The sequence below is a fragment of the Pygocentrus nattereri genome, chromosome 18 (assembly GCF_015220715.1).
Source record: "Pygocentrus nattereri isolate fPygNat1 chromosome 18, fPygNat1.pri, whole genome shotgun sequence".
Classification (NCBI taxonomy): domain Eukaryota; kingdom Metazoa; phylum Chordata; class Actinopteri; order Characiformes; family Serrasalmidae; genus Pygocentrus; species Pygocentrus nattereri.
In genome coordinates, this window is record NC_051228.1 from 16,241,206 (window position 1) to 16,256,848 (window position 15,643).

At 41.8% G+C, this 15,643-nt stretch overlaps 1 protein-coding gene across 9 annotated transcripts in view; it reads right to left on the bottom strand.

Moving 5' to 3' along the window:
* LOC108425188 (membrane-associated phosphatidylinositol transfer protein 2) overlaps positions 1–15,643 on the bottom strand; it is an 86,461-nt gene that overhangs the window by 4,276 nt on the left and 66,542 nt on the right. For 5 of the 9 annotated variants that reach the window (XM_017693657.2, XM_017693653.2, XM_017693655.2 and 2 more), the window contains 10 exons: positions 14,968–15,212; positions 13,855–14,044; positions 13,593–13,712; positions 10,691–10,914; positions 9,020–9,198; positions 7,675–7,845; positions 6,966–7,100; positions 5,917–6,081; positions 5,334–5,588; positions 3,830–3,978 (listed from right to left, as the gene is read on the bottom strand). In XM_017693657.2, coding sequence (XP_017549146.2) covers positions 3,830–3,978; positions 5,334–5,588; positions 5,917–6,081; positions 6,966–7,100; positions 7,675–7,845; positions 9,020–9,198; positions 10,691–10,914; positions 13,593–13,712; positions 13,855–14,044; positions 14,968–15,212 — 1,833 coding nt within the window. The remainder of the gene's footprint in view (positions 1–3,829; positions 3,979–5,333; positions 5,589–5,916; positions 6,082–6,965; positions 7,101–7,674; positions 7,846–9,019; positions 9,199–10,690; positions 10,915–13,592; positions 13,713–13,854; positions 14,045–14,967; positions 15,213–15,643) is intronic. The other 4 variants (XM_037547376.1, XM_017693659.2, XM_017693660.2 and 1 more) reach the window with 3 other exon arrangements.

The window sequence follows — 15,643 nt, forward strand, 5'->3', positions numbered from 1 at the left end:
CTGGCCCGGATAACATTCTGGGGCATGTGCTGAAGTGCTGTGCAGACCAACTCTCCAAGGTGCTGACAGACATGTTCAACTCCTCTTTAATCCAGGCAGTTGTCCCCACCTGCATGAAGACCGCCACCATCATCCCAGTCCCCAAGAGCTCCACAGTGACAGAACTGAATGACTATCGGCCAGTAGCCCTCACCCTGATAGTCACAAAGTGCTTTGAAAGACTGGTTATGACCCACATCAAAGCCACCATTGACGTCACTGGGGATCCACATCAGTACGCGTACCGGAAAAAAACAATCCACAGAGGATGCCATCTCCTCTGTGGTCCACACTGCCCTCACCCACCTGGAGAGTAAGGACTCTTGCGTCCGTATGCTCTTTGTGGATTTCACATCTGCCTTTAACACCATGATTCCCCAGACCCTGGCTTACAAACGCCATACAGTTGGACTGAGCATCTCCCTGTGTAATTGGGTCCTGGACTTCCTGACTAACAGGCCACAGTCTGAGAGGGTCCACAACATCTCCTCTTCCACCATCATCCTCAGCACCGGCTCCCCTCAGGGCTGTGTGCTGAGCCCCCTCCTGTTTACACTGCTCACATGACTGCTCAGCGATCCATCCAGGCTGTCATATTGTAAATTTTGCGGACAATACGGTGGCGGTTGGATGCATCACAAATAGTGATGAGTCTGGTTATAGGCAGGAGGTGGAACACCTGGAGAGTTGGTGCAGTGAGAACAATCTCTGCATCAACGTGAAGAAGACAAAGAAGATGATTGTGGATTTCAGAAGGGGCAACACCATCCCTCCCCTCCCCCTACACATCAGAGGATCTGCAGTGTAAGTGGTCTCCAGTTATAGGTACTTGGGTGTACACCTAAGTAACAATCTTACCTGGAGTAATAACACTTCCAGCCTGATCAGGAAGGCACATCAGCGCCTCTACTTCCTCAGAAGGTTGAGGCGTGCTGAGCAATGAGGTGAGGAGCTCAGTCCTCACCTCATTTTACAGATGTGTGGTGGAGAGCGTTCTGTGCTCCAGCATCACTGTGTGGCACGGAAGCTGCTCTGTGGCAGAAAGGAAAGCTCTGCAGAGGGAGGTGAAGGCTGCACAGAGGACTGTTGGAGTCAGCCTTCCTACCACCATGGACATTTACACCTCCAATTGCAGAAAAAGGGCCACTGGCGTCAGGAAGGACCCCACTCACCCAGCACACACACTTTTTGTCCCGCTCCCCTGAGGTAAGAGGTTGCGGAGTAAAACAACCAGACTGAGGAACAGCTTCTTCCCTGAAGCCGTAAGACTCTTAAATTGCAATTACACGTCACCGCAATGGTACTTCGTGTCCACTTATTTATCTCTGCTGCTGTACTGAATCAGTGCCCCCACTATATCACCCCTACACATGTCACTTTATACATGTCACTTTATACATTACCAGTATTAAGATGTACACCTTCTACCTCGTACTCATGCTGCTGTGGTTCATGCTGCTGTTATTTGCACCCCTTTATTTGCACCTTCTATTTATTGTTTATGTTACTTTGGGAGTTAACTGGACCGTGAGTGCAATGTTTCGTTCCACCTCATGTACCACATGTGATGCGAATGACAATAAAGCCTTATCTTATCTTATTTTATCCTATCTAAAATGCTCCCCTTCAGTTTACACTGTTTTGTCCCCCTCCATGCGCATTCACAGTGTTTTACCCATTCATACTGTTCTAGAATGTTTTCCCTCATTCACACAGTTGCATGTCCTCCTTCATTTACCCAATTCTAGAATGTTCTCCCTTTATTAACACAGTTGTATGCTATTCTTCCCCATTTACCCTGTTCTAAAAGGTTCCCCTTCAGTACTCACTGGTCTGCACTCCACCCATGCACATCCATTCACTGTTTTACAACCCCAATTCCAATGAAGTTGGGATGTTGTGCGAAACATAAATAAAAACAGAATACGATGATTTGCAAATCCTTTTCAACCTATATTCAATTGAATACACTACAAAGACAAGATATTCAGTGTTCAAACGGATAAACGTTCCAAAGAAGTTGGGACAGGGGCATGTTTACCACTGTGTTACATCACCTTTCCTTTTAACAACACTCAATAAGCGTTTGGGAACTGAGGACTTATTGAAGCTTTGTAGCTGGAATTCTTTCCCATTCTTGCTTGATGTACAACTTCAGTTGCTCAACAGTCCGGGGTCTCCGTTTTCGTATTTTGCACTTTATAATGCGCCACAGGTTTTCAACGGGAGACAGGTCTGGACCGCAGGCAGGCCAGTCTAGTACCTGCACACTTTTACTATGAAGCCACGCTGTTGTAACACCATGCCATGAGCACTAACACACCCCCATACCATCAGAGATGCTTGAATTTTGCGCTGATAACAATTCTTTTCCTCCTTGGCCCGGAGGACACGACGTCCATGATTTCCAAAAACAATTTGAAATGTGGACTCGTCAGACCACAGGACACTTTTCCACTTTGCGTCAGTCCATCTCGTTTCTGGGTGTTGTTGATATATGGCTTTCGCTTTGCATGGCAGAGTTTTAACTTGCACTTGTAGATGGACCGACGAACTGTGTTCACTGACAATGATTTTCTGTTCCTGAGTTCCTGTTTGAGTTCCTGAGCCCATGTGGTAAAATCCATTACAGAATGATGTCGGTTTTTAATGCAGTGCCGCCTGAGGGATCGAAGGTCACGGGCATTCAATGTTGGTTTTCTGCCTTGCTGCTTACTTGCAGAGATTTCTTCAGATTCTCTGAATCTTTTGATGATATTATGGACTGTAGATGATGAAATCCCTAAATTCCTTGAAATTGCATGTTGAGAAACATTGTTCTTAAACTATTTGCTCATGCAGTTGTTCACAAAGTGGTGAACCTCGCCCCATCCTTGCTTATGAATGACTGAGCCTTTCAGGGATGCTTTATACCCAATCATGACACTCACCTGTTTCCAATTAACCTGTTCACCTGTGGAATGTTCCAAACAGGTGTTTTTTGAGCATTCCTCAACTTTCCCAGTCTTTTGTTGCCCCTGTCCCAACTTCTTTGGAACGTGTTGTAGGCATCAAATTCAAAATGAGTGAATATTTGCAAAAAACAATAAAGTTCATCCATTTGAACATTAAATATCTTGTCTTTGTAGTGTATTCAATTGAATATAGGTTGAAAAGGATTTGCAAATCATCGTGTTCTGTTTTTATTTATGCTTTACACCACGTCCCAACTTCATTGGAATTGGGGTTGTAGAATGTTCTACCAATTCAGTGTTCTAGAATTGTTTTCCCTTTACAGTTGTAGAATGTTCTCTATTGATCATGTTGTTGTAGCACGTCATCCTTCATTCATACAGTTGTAGAATAGTCTTCTCCATTCACACTACTGCAGCACATCCTCCTTCATTCACACTGTCCAAGAATGTGCTCTCTGACTGTTTATTGACAGTTGTTGAATGTACTTCCTGATTGACACAGCTGTAGAAAGTTCTTTTCACTTCATACAGTTGTAAAATGTTGCTCTCCATTCACACTGTTCTGGAATGTTTTCCTCTCTTCATACATGTAGTTGTAGAGTGTGCTCCCCCAATTCACACAACTGTAGAACGTTCTTCCCCATTTACAAACAGTCTATGATGTTTTACCCATGTAAAATTCTCTAGAATGTTCTCCTTTACAACATTGTTCATTTAGTTTATTAGTTCTTTTTCTAAAAATTCTAAAACTAATGTCAACATTACAACGCTGGTGTTTTTGAGCCATGCTGGTTTCAAGTGTTATGGCTTGAAGTGGCAAGTAAATGTTACAGTACCTGTCTGAGCAGAAAAGACACAACGTCAGTGGACTCCCAGTAGGATGCATGAAACAGGTGAGGTAGAGCCACAGTGGGAAAGGCAGTCAAGGCGTCTGGGCAGTACAGGGCAAAGTCAATGCGCTTGGTGCCCCACCAACGAGCAGCAACTGCAATGGTGATTGCAAGACTGTTAGTATCCAACAGTGACAAACCTAGGAGATTCAGCAAGACCTTGATCAAATAAAACAAAGGAACCTTAACTACTGTTTTAGGGAGAACAAGTCTTGAAATACTCTGGACAATTTCATTGCAGAGACTCAAGCAGGGAAAAAAAGGTCAGAAGATATGACAGGTAAATGAGGGGCAGAAAAAAAAAAGATTGATCAAGTGGAAACACTGAATTGTGCAAAGATTGCATGGGGAACATTTCATATCTTCTTTTTTCCCCCACAGCCTGATGCCATGGTACAACAGAAGTTCAAAGCATAGTTAAGTAAATACATGGAAGTGACGTCTTCAGTTTTCTTGGCAGGTGTGATGGCCAGTGCATATAATGCAGCCAGAGTATAATCAGAGAATGGGAGAGATGAGACGACTCAAAGTCATCCGAAGCATCTTCAGTGGCACTTCATCCTCCAGAAAGACATAGAGAAAACCTGGAGTTCTGGAGATGAAGATTCAAATACGCACTCTGGGAGTTGTTGGGGAGGAGGGAAGCAGGGGGGGGGCACATGGGGTGCAGACAGGGGGAGTGAGAACTGAAGAAAAGACGAGAAGATCAGCCACAGTACAAGAGTCCAAATCTGGATATGGAGGGTGAGAGTGCAGCACAGTTATTTCACCTCTCAAATGCTGCTCAAGTGCAGCAATTATTGCTGAGTTGAATGCAGGGCCCTCTCATGTAACATTTGTTTGATACTGATTTTTGAGAGCTAAAATTTGTAATAACCAATATTATTGGTGAATATAACTGAATATGATCAAAATAGTTTTGTAAAATAATATATCAGCTATATGTTGTCAAATGATTTCAGTTTTTAATTGCCTCATTTCTTAAACTCAAAGGGTGTTTTTTTTAATCAGTTCTTAGAAATTATTTACTTACTGTTATATTATAAAATCGGGATACATGTTAGTTTTGTTCTTTTGACCATGACGGTGTTTTGTTTTCAAATTTATCAGCCTGTATTGTCAAAATTGAAATCTATATATAAGTGCTTTATAGTAAAGATTTCAACAATAATGCTAAGTCTGGGGGATCTGAATGTCAACCATCAATGTCAGTGGGACCCTTCATGAATCAGGTCAGGGTTTAAGCAGGGAAATCACCAAACAATGCTGGACTCTGACCCCCTCCTGAAATTGCTACTGTGTAGTCTGAAGATGCAGTGAGGGCTAGTGAGAGCTAGCAGGTCAAGGCAGGGCTGCAGGGGATTCAGACCAACAGCAGGCACACAGAATGGCAGGAGGAGGCCCACGGGCCATACCCTGGGCCCCTCCTCTACACTCTGGCCAGCAATACCTTGCTCTATGTCCAGCTGCATACTCAGTGATGGAGGGCTGGAGCTGAAGGGAGGGGCAGGTTCAAACCCCTGAGTGCTGCTGCTGCGCTCGAGGTCATCCGAGCAGCTTGCGTCCTCTGACTCTGCCGCTCTGATATTGAGCAACCTGTGGCGGACTTTCGGGGATGGGCTTCTCGAGCACATTTTGTTATAAGGGAGAGCCAGTTGGGACAAAAGGCTAAGCTTTTTGTACTGATTAAGATGGCATGCTTGTGCTACGAGATAAACAAAACAACATAAAGGGAGTATGAATACATTACTGGGCAAACAGTTCATATTGGCCATGAAAAAACTCTAGGGGCAATAACTCAGTATAACAGACTGAATGACTCTGAAGGACAAATGAAATAAACATTAAGTATCATTTCTATAAAGAGCTTAAAATGTATTGCTTTGTATTGCCAACACGATAGACAACAAAAATCATTCAAATAATCGAGTCCCAACATTGATGTAACAGCATTGTACTGGAATCCTCCTGTTAAGCTTTTCTGTGCATTCGAATGAAGAGATCATTTTAGATGAATCTATGTGTGGACTTACTGTTGGCAATGTTGGAGGCAGTGTAGCTGTCTGCCAGTCCTGAGACCTGGCTGGCGATGCTGACCTCACTAGCTCTTCGGGGTCCACGGGTTGCAGGGGCTGAGGCAGGAGACGAAGGGTATGAGTTCTCTACGAACATCCCCCCATGAGAGTGGATTACGTCCGCTAGGAGTGCAGAGACAAAACTAAATTACAACAAGGTTGCTGTGGATGATACAACAAAGCTGAGGATGATTATAGCTTTCTTAAAAAAACTAACACATAGAAAATCAGACACAGTGTAGGGGTAGGAAAGTTTTTCCTAAGACTAAGAATTTTCGTGTAAGAAGTTATCTCTTGGAATAGATAAACAGGCTGTTTTTGTTATATATGTAAATGAGTAATTTTCTGACTGGCTGTCCTGCATTGTGACTCATTCCATAAGCAGTTCAGGCTGAAACACTCCATATAAGCACAGCCAGGGTTTAACATGCTGTAGGCTAATGACACAAAAACACTGAACAGCAGTCGAATCAATTATCAAAAAAAACCATAGGTCTACCTTCACTTAATCCCACATGGATGGATGGGTGGGTGGATGAATGGATGGGTGGGTGGGTGTATGGATGGATGGATGGATGGATGGATGGATGGATGGATGGAGAGAGAGAGAAAGAGAGAGAGAGAGAGAGAGAGAGAGAGAGAGAGAGATGGATGGATGGATGGGTGGGTGTATGTGTGGTTGGATGGATGGGTGGATGGATGGATGGATAGATAGAGAGAGAGAGAAAGAGAGAGATGGATGGATGGATGGATGGGTGGGTGTATGTGTGGTTGGATGGATGGGTGGATGGGTGGATGGATGGGTGGGTGTACGTGTGGATGGATGGATGGATGGATAGATAGATAGGCAATCCTTAATGAACTACTTTATGGAGCAGCACAACGTCAAAACACACACATATACAGTGAGGAGTATTTTAGTGAGGAATCAACATGGCACAAAAACATACACTGTACACACAAGCTGTCAGGGACTGAACACACATGAAACAGGAATGGTTACACACACTCAGGTGTGGCTGGCGCAGCCTGCCAGTTGAGCACGGGCACGGGGATGGAGGTCTCTCCCAGGCCATCATGGCAGCGGGGTGCGCTGCCTCCACACTCCAGCAGGAGGTGAGGGTTGCTCTGGAGGGTCTCCACTGTGAACCGACCACAGGAGGAGGGGACATGAGGACAAGACAGCACAAGGGGGTGAGGGGTGGGTCAAAGAAAGATAGAACAAGGTAGAAAGAAAGTCAAACAGACAGAGAAATGGCATGAACGGACACACAGATCTCCAGCACAAAAGAGTAATACAGACTGGAATGGATAACGTTCAGCTCGACTGAGACAAGAATGAGAACTGTGGTCCCAGCTCTAGTTTTCTAGCTGTCAGTATGCTGTACTGTGTCAAAAACCACAACAGCAAGTTTGTCTGAAATCAATTAACAGCTTGGTGTACCATTTATAAGCTTCTGTTACTTTAAAGTTACATTAGTCTTATAGTTCCAACACTTGGCTGATCAACTATACTTGAGGAATATTGTGTAAACAATGTCTGTGGGATTTTAATATCAGCCAACATCAGCCGGGCCCTAGTACGGGTAGCACTGGTCCAAGAGCAGGGTATACAAAGCTTTATATTTATAAAAAAAAAAAAAAGGTTGCAAACATAACAAATGTGACACGTAATGAATGTTGTGTAGCATTTCTAAGCGGTAGTGTGACTCTCACCCAGCAGTGCTGAGTGTCCGTCTCCCAGAGGGAAGCGCTGGTAGCGGGGCACACTGAAGGGGGCCAGCAAGTGGAACTTCTTCTCCAAGAGGGGCTCCAGACGTGAGGCTGATGGGTCTGCAGGGTGGAACAGGTTATACACCTGCTGGCAGGCTGGACGAAGGTGAGCCACTGGGGAAGAGGAGATCTATTAGAACATACTAATATATGCAATTTCCATTAGCGGTTTGCTGATGTAAACTGTATGCAGTACACTGGATAATTGAAAATGCAGTGAATATAGAGTCTTTAGGTACATTCCGGCATCTGAGATGGCTGCTACTAACTACTTATCTATGTGCCATACCTGTGTTTATTTTTATAGAGAACAGTATGTCATACAGTGTTAAACAGCATAAGTGTCTATTTGAGATTATGAAGCAAACTTTAGAGAAAAAACACTTTCTTTTACCCAATTGCTTTGTTGTCAAACTAACACAGCTTAGCTTCTACTGACTAGGTCCCTAGCTTAAAGAATGGAAGCAGTAAATTAGATCAGAGCATGAACAAATACAACTGGATTGTTAAACTTGATCTAAAACCTAGTGTAAGCAATGCATTTAAAAAAATAAATAACATACAGAATTGAGTTGTACTGATAAGCGTTTACATGTTCTCATGTCATCTGGCAGAGGTTAGAGGGTTGTTTTTAATCTAACAGCTGTCTCTTCACCCTATCTACATGATAATGACACATGCAGTGAATGCAGTGCTACAAAACCACCATTTATCTGAGGGACGGAGATTTAAGAAGCTTTGTAAAATCACTGTTTAAGTTTTCTTTCAAAAGATTTGAATGCTTGTTTTCTGAGGACAAAGCAAATTAGAAACAGAGCATTACAATAAGAGGAGATTACAGGAATGTTTGGATAATGGTGGTTAAAATGGTGTTTATTTTGATAAAAATTTCTGCTATAAGCATTACACAAATCTGATTCCTGGATCTCTTCCTAGCACCCATTTAACATTATAGCTCGTGTTGACTGGCACATTATCCCTTTGGATTAATGTGTATATTGGATTAAGAACAAGTGTTACTATTGAAGCTGCCAGCAAAACCTGTTCCCATTCATTGTGTTCAATACTAGAATACCCTACTGAATGATGCCTTAAAAAGTCTATCAATAACAGTTCTTGTTGGAATTGTCCTATTCATTTCTTCCAATAATGACAGCATTCGAACCTCTAACCAGAATTCATAGTGTTTTTATCAAGTGCACTGCTTGGGATTATTCAGCTAAATTGAAGTGCCCCAGCATCTGAAAAGCCCCAGAAGTCATGTTTAGACCAGTGTTTGTCAACTTACCATCTAGAGAAGGAACCACTGTTTTCCTCAGAGCCAGGACAAGGCCGAGAGGAGAGCCGAACAGGAAGAAATCGGACACCTCAAAATCAAACTTGCCCAAGGCACCACCACCTTCCAGCATAGTGCTGTTACTTGACCTCCGAGAGCCAGGATCATTCCTCAGTACACTCGAGTGCAAACTGGACCACAAACACAAGATTAGAAAATTTGTATAAATGCAACACAATCAACTCTTTACAAACCTGAAACCTCACATTTTAAACATACATAGTTACTCTCACACACCACATTTACTGTCAGACATATACTACAGGTCAAAAGCATGGAAGCAATCGGTGATCTTTCTGACTTGACGTTTTAAACGTAATTAAAAAAAAAAAAGAGAACAGTTACTCTCACACATTATAGTATTTACTGTCAGACATAAACTACACTTCAAAAGCATGAAAGCAAAATTAAGTTGAAGTTTCCAAAATATTTTACAATAAACAATAAACAGGCTGTACTCTTATTTACTTCAAATAACAGCCTTTATAGTCTTTGTGAGTCCCTTACACTGCCCTGTGGGGCTGCAACAAACAATTGTTTCCACAATTGTTAATCTGTTGATTAGTGAGAAATAAATAGTGCCACAAGTAACATGAATCTCAAAATTCATCATCAAAATACTCAATTTCTTTTATTTACAGTACTGTTATTTACAGTACAGTACTGTTACATTCATTTCTACCTTTATTTATTTTAGTGGCATTTTGATGAAAGAAACAGTACAGCTGTAAAAGTGAAATGGTTCACAGAGGTTCAGTGCTTAACTGTCAAGTGTTGAATGCCTTCCATTCAGATTTAGAAACATGCTTTTCAAACTGTGAACCTCTGCCTTCTTACCTCATATCACTAACCAATTTAATCAACTGAACTGGCTGAGGTGATTAGAATTATTATTATTATTATTATTATTATTAGTTGGTGTGTGGTTCATTCCAGACCAATTTAATCCCTGAGTATGTAGTCTTATCTACTTTGACTGCGATTTGGGTATGCCTAATATTTTATGTTTAAGGAGTGTTAAACTTTAAGCAGGAAAACTGATTGAAAAAAATTTTGTTGTGCTTTTGTTTCCTTTGCTTTTTTTTGTTGTTTTTTACATTTCTATCATGCTTCTGTAAAATGCTACCTCTGCTTTGCATATCTTGCATACTGTGACATTTGTGGCTTCTGTTGTCTTGAGTTTATCCACCTTTGCAGCCACCATCATTCAAAATTTGTCTATGCCACAAATGAATTCTTATGATGGAACGAAAAGACATACCACCCAATCAAAGACCTCTGGTATGGTGTGCATTGTAATCTGTAGGAATTAACATCATAAGGTGGCTTTTTGAAGGTAAATGGCTCATTAACAATAAATTCCATATTAACAATTTTTCATTCATCAATATACTTTCATCAATATACTTTGTCGACTAATCATCACAGCATGTACTAACCTGTTTTTAATTCTTTTCTTACTTCTACTTTAACACAGCTGATTCAGTTACTCATATATTTAGGTGCTTTTTTTGAAGGAATCAAGTTTATTTGATTAGGGACACAAAACAAGGGTAGCATTTTGACCTGTAGTGCAATTGCATCAATCTCTGTCGGACAAACCTGCTGCCTTATATGACTGACCTCGACAGAAAAGCCTGATGCTGCTTGATTGTGTCTAGCTCGTAGGTGGAGGAGTCGCTGCGCTTGCGTGGAAGCTGCTTTTTGGGGTCATCAGTGCCGCTGGAGCGTGGGATGTCGATGTTGCTGCGGCTTAGATGACGGCTACTTTCCAGAGACAGGCCCGACCCCGAGGCTGAGCAGTGGCTGCTGTTGATGATGATGCCTGGTGAAAGCAGGTCATTGTCCTGCAATGCATGATGCATGCAGATAAATAGTCTGGCCACAGAGTTTTCGATGAAATTTAAATGTACAAAAGGTTTCTATGTTTGCTCTGCCCTGCTTTAACTGGCTGCCTTCACATGCTTGTGAAATATACATAAACATGTATACAATGCAACCAATTGTTACAGATGTAGGCAAATGTCTGTGGTGACCACTACATGGGGGAGAAAATAGGGTTCCTCGTGGTTTTTAAAATAAAAGATTTAATATAAACAATAAATTAATGTAATAAGAATTTATATGCCATAAATACAGTGCCTTGAAAAAGTATTTATACCCCTTGAACCTTCAGGTTTCTTCACATTACACCCACAAATGTAAATGTATTTTTTGGGGATTTTATGTGCTAGGCCAATACAAAGTAGCAAGTAACTGTAAGGTGAAAAGAAAATTATACATAGTTTTCAAAATTTTTAATAAATAAAAATCTGAAAAGTGTGGTGTGCATTTGTATTTAGCCCCCATACTCTGATGCCCCTAAATAAAACCCAGTGCGACTAATTGCCTTCAGAAGTCACCTAATTAGTAAATAGAATCCAAATGGGTGTAATTTAATCTCAATATATGTAGAGCTGTTCTGTGAAGATCTCTAGAGCTGTTCTGTGAAGAGGTTTGTTAGAGAACATTAGTGATCAAACAGCATCATGAAAACCAAGGAACACACCAGACAGGTCTGGGATAAAGTTGTGGAGAAGTGTAAAGCAAGGTTAGGTTATAAAAATACATCCCAAGCTAAGAACATCTCAAGTAGCACTCTTCAATCTATCATCCAAAAATGGAAGCAGTATGGCACAACTGTATACCTACCAAGACATGGCTGTCCACCTAAACTGACATCCCAGGCAAGGGGATCACTAATTAGAAAAGCAGCCAAGAGGTCACTCTAGAGGACCACAGCTCAGGTAGGAGGATCTGTCCATAGGACAACCATCAGTCATGTACTCCATAAATCTTTATAGAAGAGTGGCAAGAAGAGAGACACTTTTGAAAGAAAGCCATAAGAAGTCCCATTTGCAGTTTTCCACAAGCCATGTAGGGGACACAGCAAACATGTGGAAGAAGGTGTTCTGGTCAGATGAGACCAAAGCTTTTTGGCCTAAATGCAAAACGCTATGTGTGGCAGAAAACTAACACTGCACATCAACCTTAACACACCATCCCCACCTTGAAACATGGTGGTGGTGGTGGCAGCATCATGCTGTGGGGATGCTTCTCTTCAGCAGGGACAGGGAAGTTGGTCAGCGTTGATAAGAAGGTGGATGGAGCTAAACACAGGGCAATCCTGGAGGAAAACCTGTTAGTGGTTGCGAAAGACTTGAGACTGGGATGGGGGTTCACCTTCCAGCAGGACTACGACCCAAAACATTCAGCCATAGCTACAATGGAATGGTTTAGATCAAAGCATATTCATGTGTTAGAATGGCCCAGTCAAAGTCCAGACCTAAATCCCATTGAAAGGCAAGACTTGAAAATTGCTGTTCACAGACGGTCTCCATCCAATCTGAGTTTCAGCATCTAGATGTGCAAAGCAAGTAGACATACCATTTGCAGCTGTAATTACAACGAAAGGTGGTCCTACAAAGTATTGGCTTAGAGGACTTTTTAAAACTATGCATAATTTTCTTTTCACTTCACAATTACTTGCTACTTTGTGTTGGTCTAGCACATAAAATCCCAATAAAATACATTTAAGTATGTGGGTGTAATATGAAAAAATGTGCAAAAGTTCAAGCGGCATGAATACTTTTCAAGGCACTGTATATTAGGGAAGCCTGCACAATAGTTTCCTGAATTCCCTACAACAAAATGTGTGATGCAGCTCATACATAGTTTGACAATTACCTGCTGAGCTGGATCAGGTGGTTTGGGGACAATATAGGTGAAAATTTGTGTGGCAATGGGTCTGCAAGATCAAAGATGGGCGAGTTGATTATAATGGAGAAAAGGGGGCCTTTTATTTGTTTGCTGTTTTTTAATCACTAAATATATTAAGAATTATAAAGTATAAAAAATTACAGAACAAAAATATTTACTTGGAAGACAACAGCTAAGTTTGCTCTAAAACACAGAACAAAAGAATTTAGAACTATTTGCCAACTGTGTTTTGCACACTGTGGAATTAGACCTCTGCATTTAACCCATTCGTGCAGTGAATCACCTACATGCATGCACACTAGTGAACACACACTAGATCTGTGGGTAACCCTATCCACGGCGCCCGGGAGCAATTGGGAGTTAGGTGCCTTGCTCAAGGGCCCTTCAGTCATTGACAAGGGGACTGAACCAGCGACCTTCCGGTCACAGGGCTGGTTCCCTAACCTCCAGCCCACGACTGCCCCTAAATAAGGTAGGTATGTGATTTTGCCATACTGTCCAATTCAATGTCCTATTTGTTTTCACCACAAGTGATGCTGTTGCACAGTTTAGTATGATGTGTGGGGAGACATAGATGTGTTGACAGACATAAGCATATACAGAGTGAGATGGAGGCATACAATTGTTGGAATTATGCAACTGCAGATCTCAGAGGGTTAAAAAACTTACCACCTTTGATGAAACGGTTAAAGTAAACATCATGTTTACGATAATTCCGATCACAAATGAAGGCAGCATAAGACTGGCTAACTGTCCAAACACTTACCTGTACGCTGACTATACTCCCCCTCCTACTGCTGTTCTGGCTCTCTGAGACAGTGATGTTGCTGCTGCAGAGAGCATCAAACCCCAGGATTCCTCCAACACAGTCCCCTATTAGACACACCTGCCCAACCAACACACAAATACCACATGAGTAAGCAGTATGCATCTTCTTCAGACCTCTCCTCATTTGGAATGCTAGATTAAACATAATAGCCACAAGTCACTTTAAATTAATCCTTGATTACAAACCACATGCCACTGACCTGGCCAGAGAATGTGGCCCCTTCCAATGATTTGATGAAATCTCCATAGACCTGATTGGCTCGAACTATCACTGCTGCCACAGCATCCTGGTACTGGGGAGCAGATGTAGCCAAGAGGGGCAGTGCAGCCAGAGGGATATGGTCCTGGCTGTTAGAGAGGCAGCCCTCATCATAGCTGTATGGACTCAAACTAAAGTGAAATAAGAAAACAAAAACCTATAAAGACACTATTAATCAACAACACACTATAACAAAGGACCAGTTACTGACTGAAGTCTGCAAATACAAAAGTCACTGAAAAATAATACAAGAAGAAATCTTGTTTTAAAGCTTTATTGATAAAACCAAAAGATTGGCATCAAAGCGGAAAAGCCATTTTAATGGACTGTTATTGGTTATACCACACTGGATTGTCATAGTGATGAGGGCTCCTCCCTCCTGTTATCACTTAGCTGGTTGTTATTCTAATAGACCTAACAAACATACTAGGTATGTCAAATGATTAAAATATTTAATTCCATGTCTCATTTGTCTTATAGTTAAATTTGACCTTAAAGAAAGACCTTTTCCATTCAGAAAGCAGTATATGTGGTTGATCTATCCATAGGCCTCTGGCAAACACTGCCCAGTGTAGTCTGCTGAAGGTTTCGCTTTAAAAGCTATTCAAAGGCTATACTTGAACGAGCAAACAGCTGGGCTTCAGCCTGCACTACTACGGATAGTCCAAACTAGGAAAATGCACTAAAGACATTAATATTTCAATAGTTTTAACATACACACAAATTCTTATTATAGGAATAGTTTCATAGGAGGATCCCTTAATACCTGTCCTCTCTGCATGCCAAGCCTTCAAAGCCAGTGGTCAGTGCTTGTCAAAGCATGGTTAAACAAATGGCATATGTTAGAGTGAAAACATTTTGTGTCCTGAAGTATACTTTGAAATGTATTGTATTCATCTATTAAAATATAAATATGGATATGACTTCGTACAGACAGATACACAATGTTAAATGACTTGGATCTGGTCAAAGAAACTTGACTGGAACATTCCTATTGTGAAGGTGTGTGCAAGGACTCCTATTCAGATATTCAGTCAAAGCTGTGCTAACTCACTTTGACACGAGGGAGAAAGCCTCCACACACACAGCGGGGCACGGCACCAGACGGATGGCGATGTGGCCTAACGCTGCCGGGTAGTGGACACGCATCACTGTCTCAAACGCCGAGGTGATGGTATTCACATCACCCTGCTTACTGCTCTGGTCTCCTCCCCCTGTGTCCAGGATGTTCCCTCCGTGCAGGACAAGGAGCAGCACATGGATCTTGGAGGTCTGCAGGCCCTGTTGGGCAGAGCAGCCCTGAAGCAGAAAAAGTGACTCATCTTCAGGGAGGCACAGAGCAAATTTTGAGCAGCACACCAAAGTGCACTCACTCAGAAGTATTGACAGCACAACACATTTTCTAGAAAATGTAAGAGATTCTTATAGAATGCCCAATTGTGTTCTCCACTGTCTTAATGCTTCTGAATTGAACTCATCGGTCAATTATGTCCATTTATGAGCTGAATCATACACACTAGAGTGGTAAAGATAAGCAATTATGCAGTGTTGAAACCATTTATGTCTAGGATTGAACTTTTAGTTTGCATAATGTAATCTCAAGGCACATTCACAGACACATTTTCTAACCTAATGGGAAGAAGTAGGCTTGTGTGATTTGACAATATTATCGTCCCAACGTAAACAGTCCTCAGACAAGATGTGGGTTATTCTCAAGAAAAAAAACATAT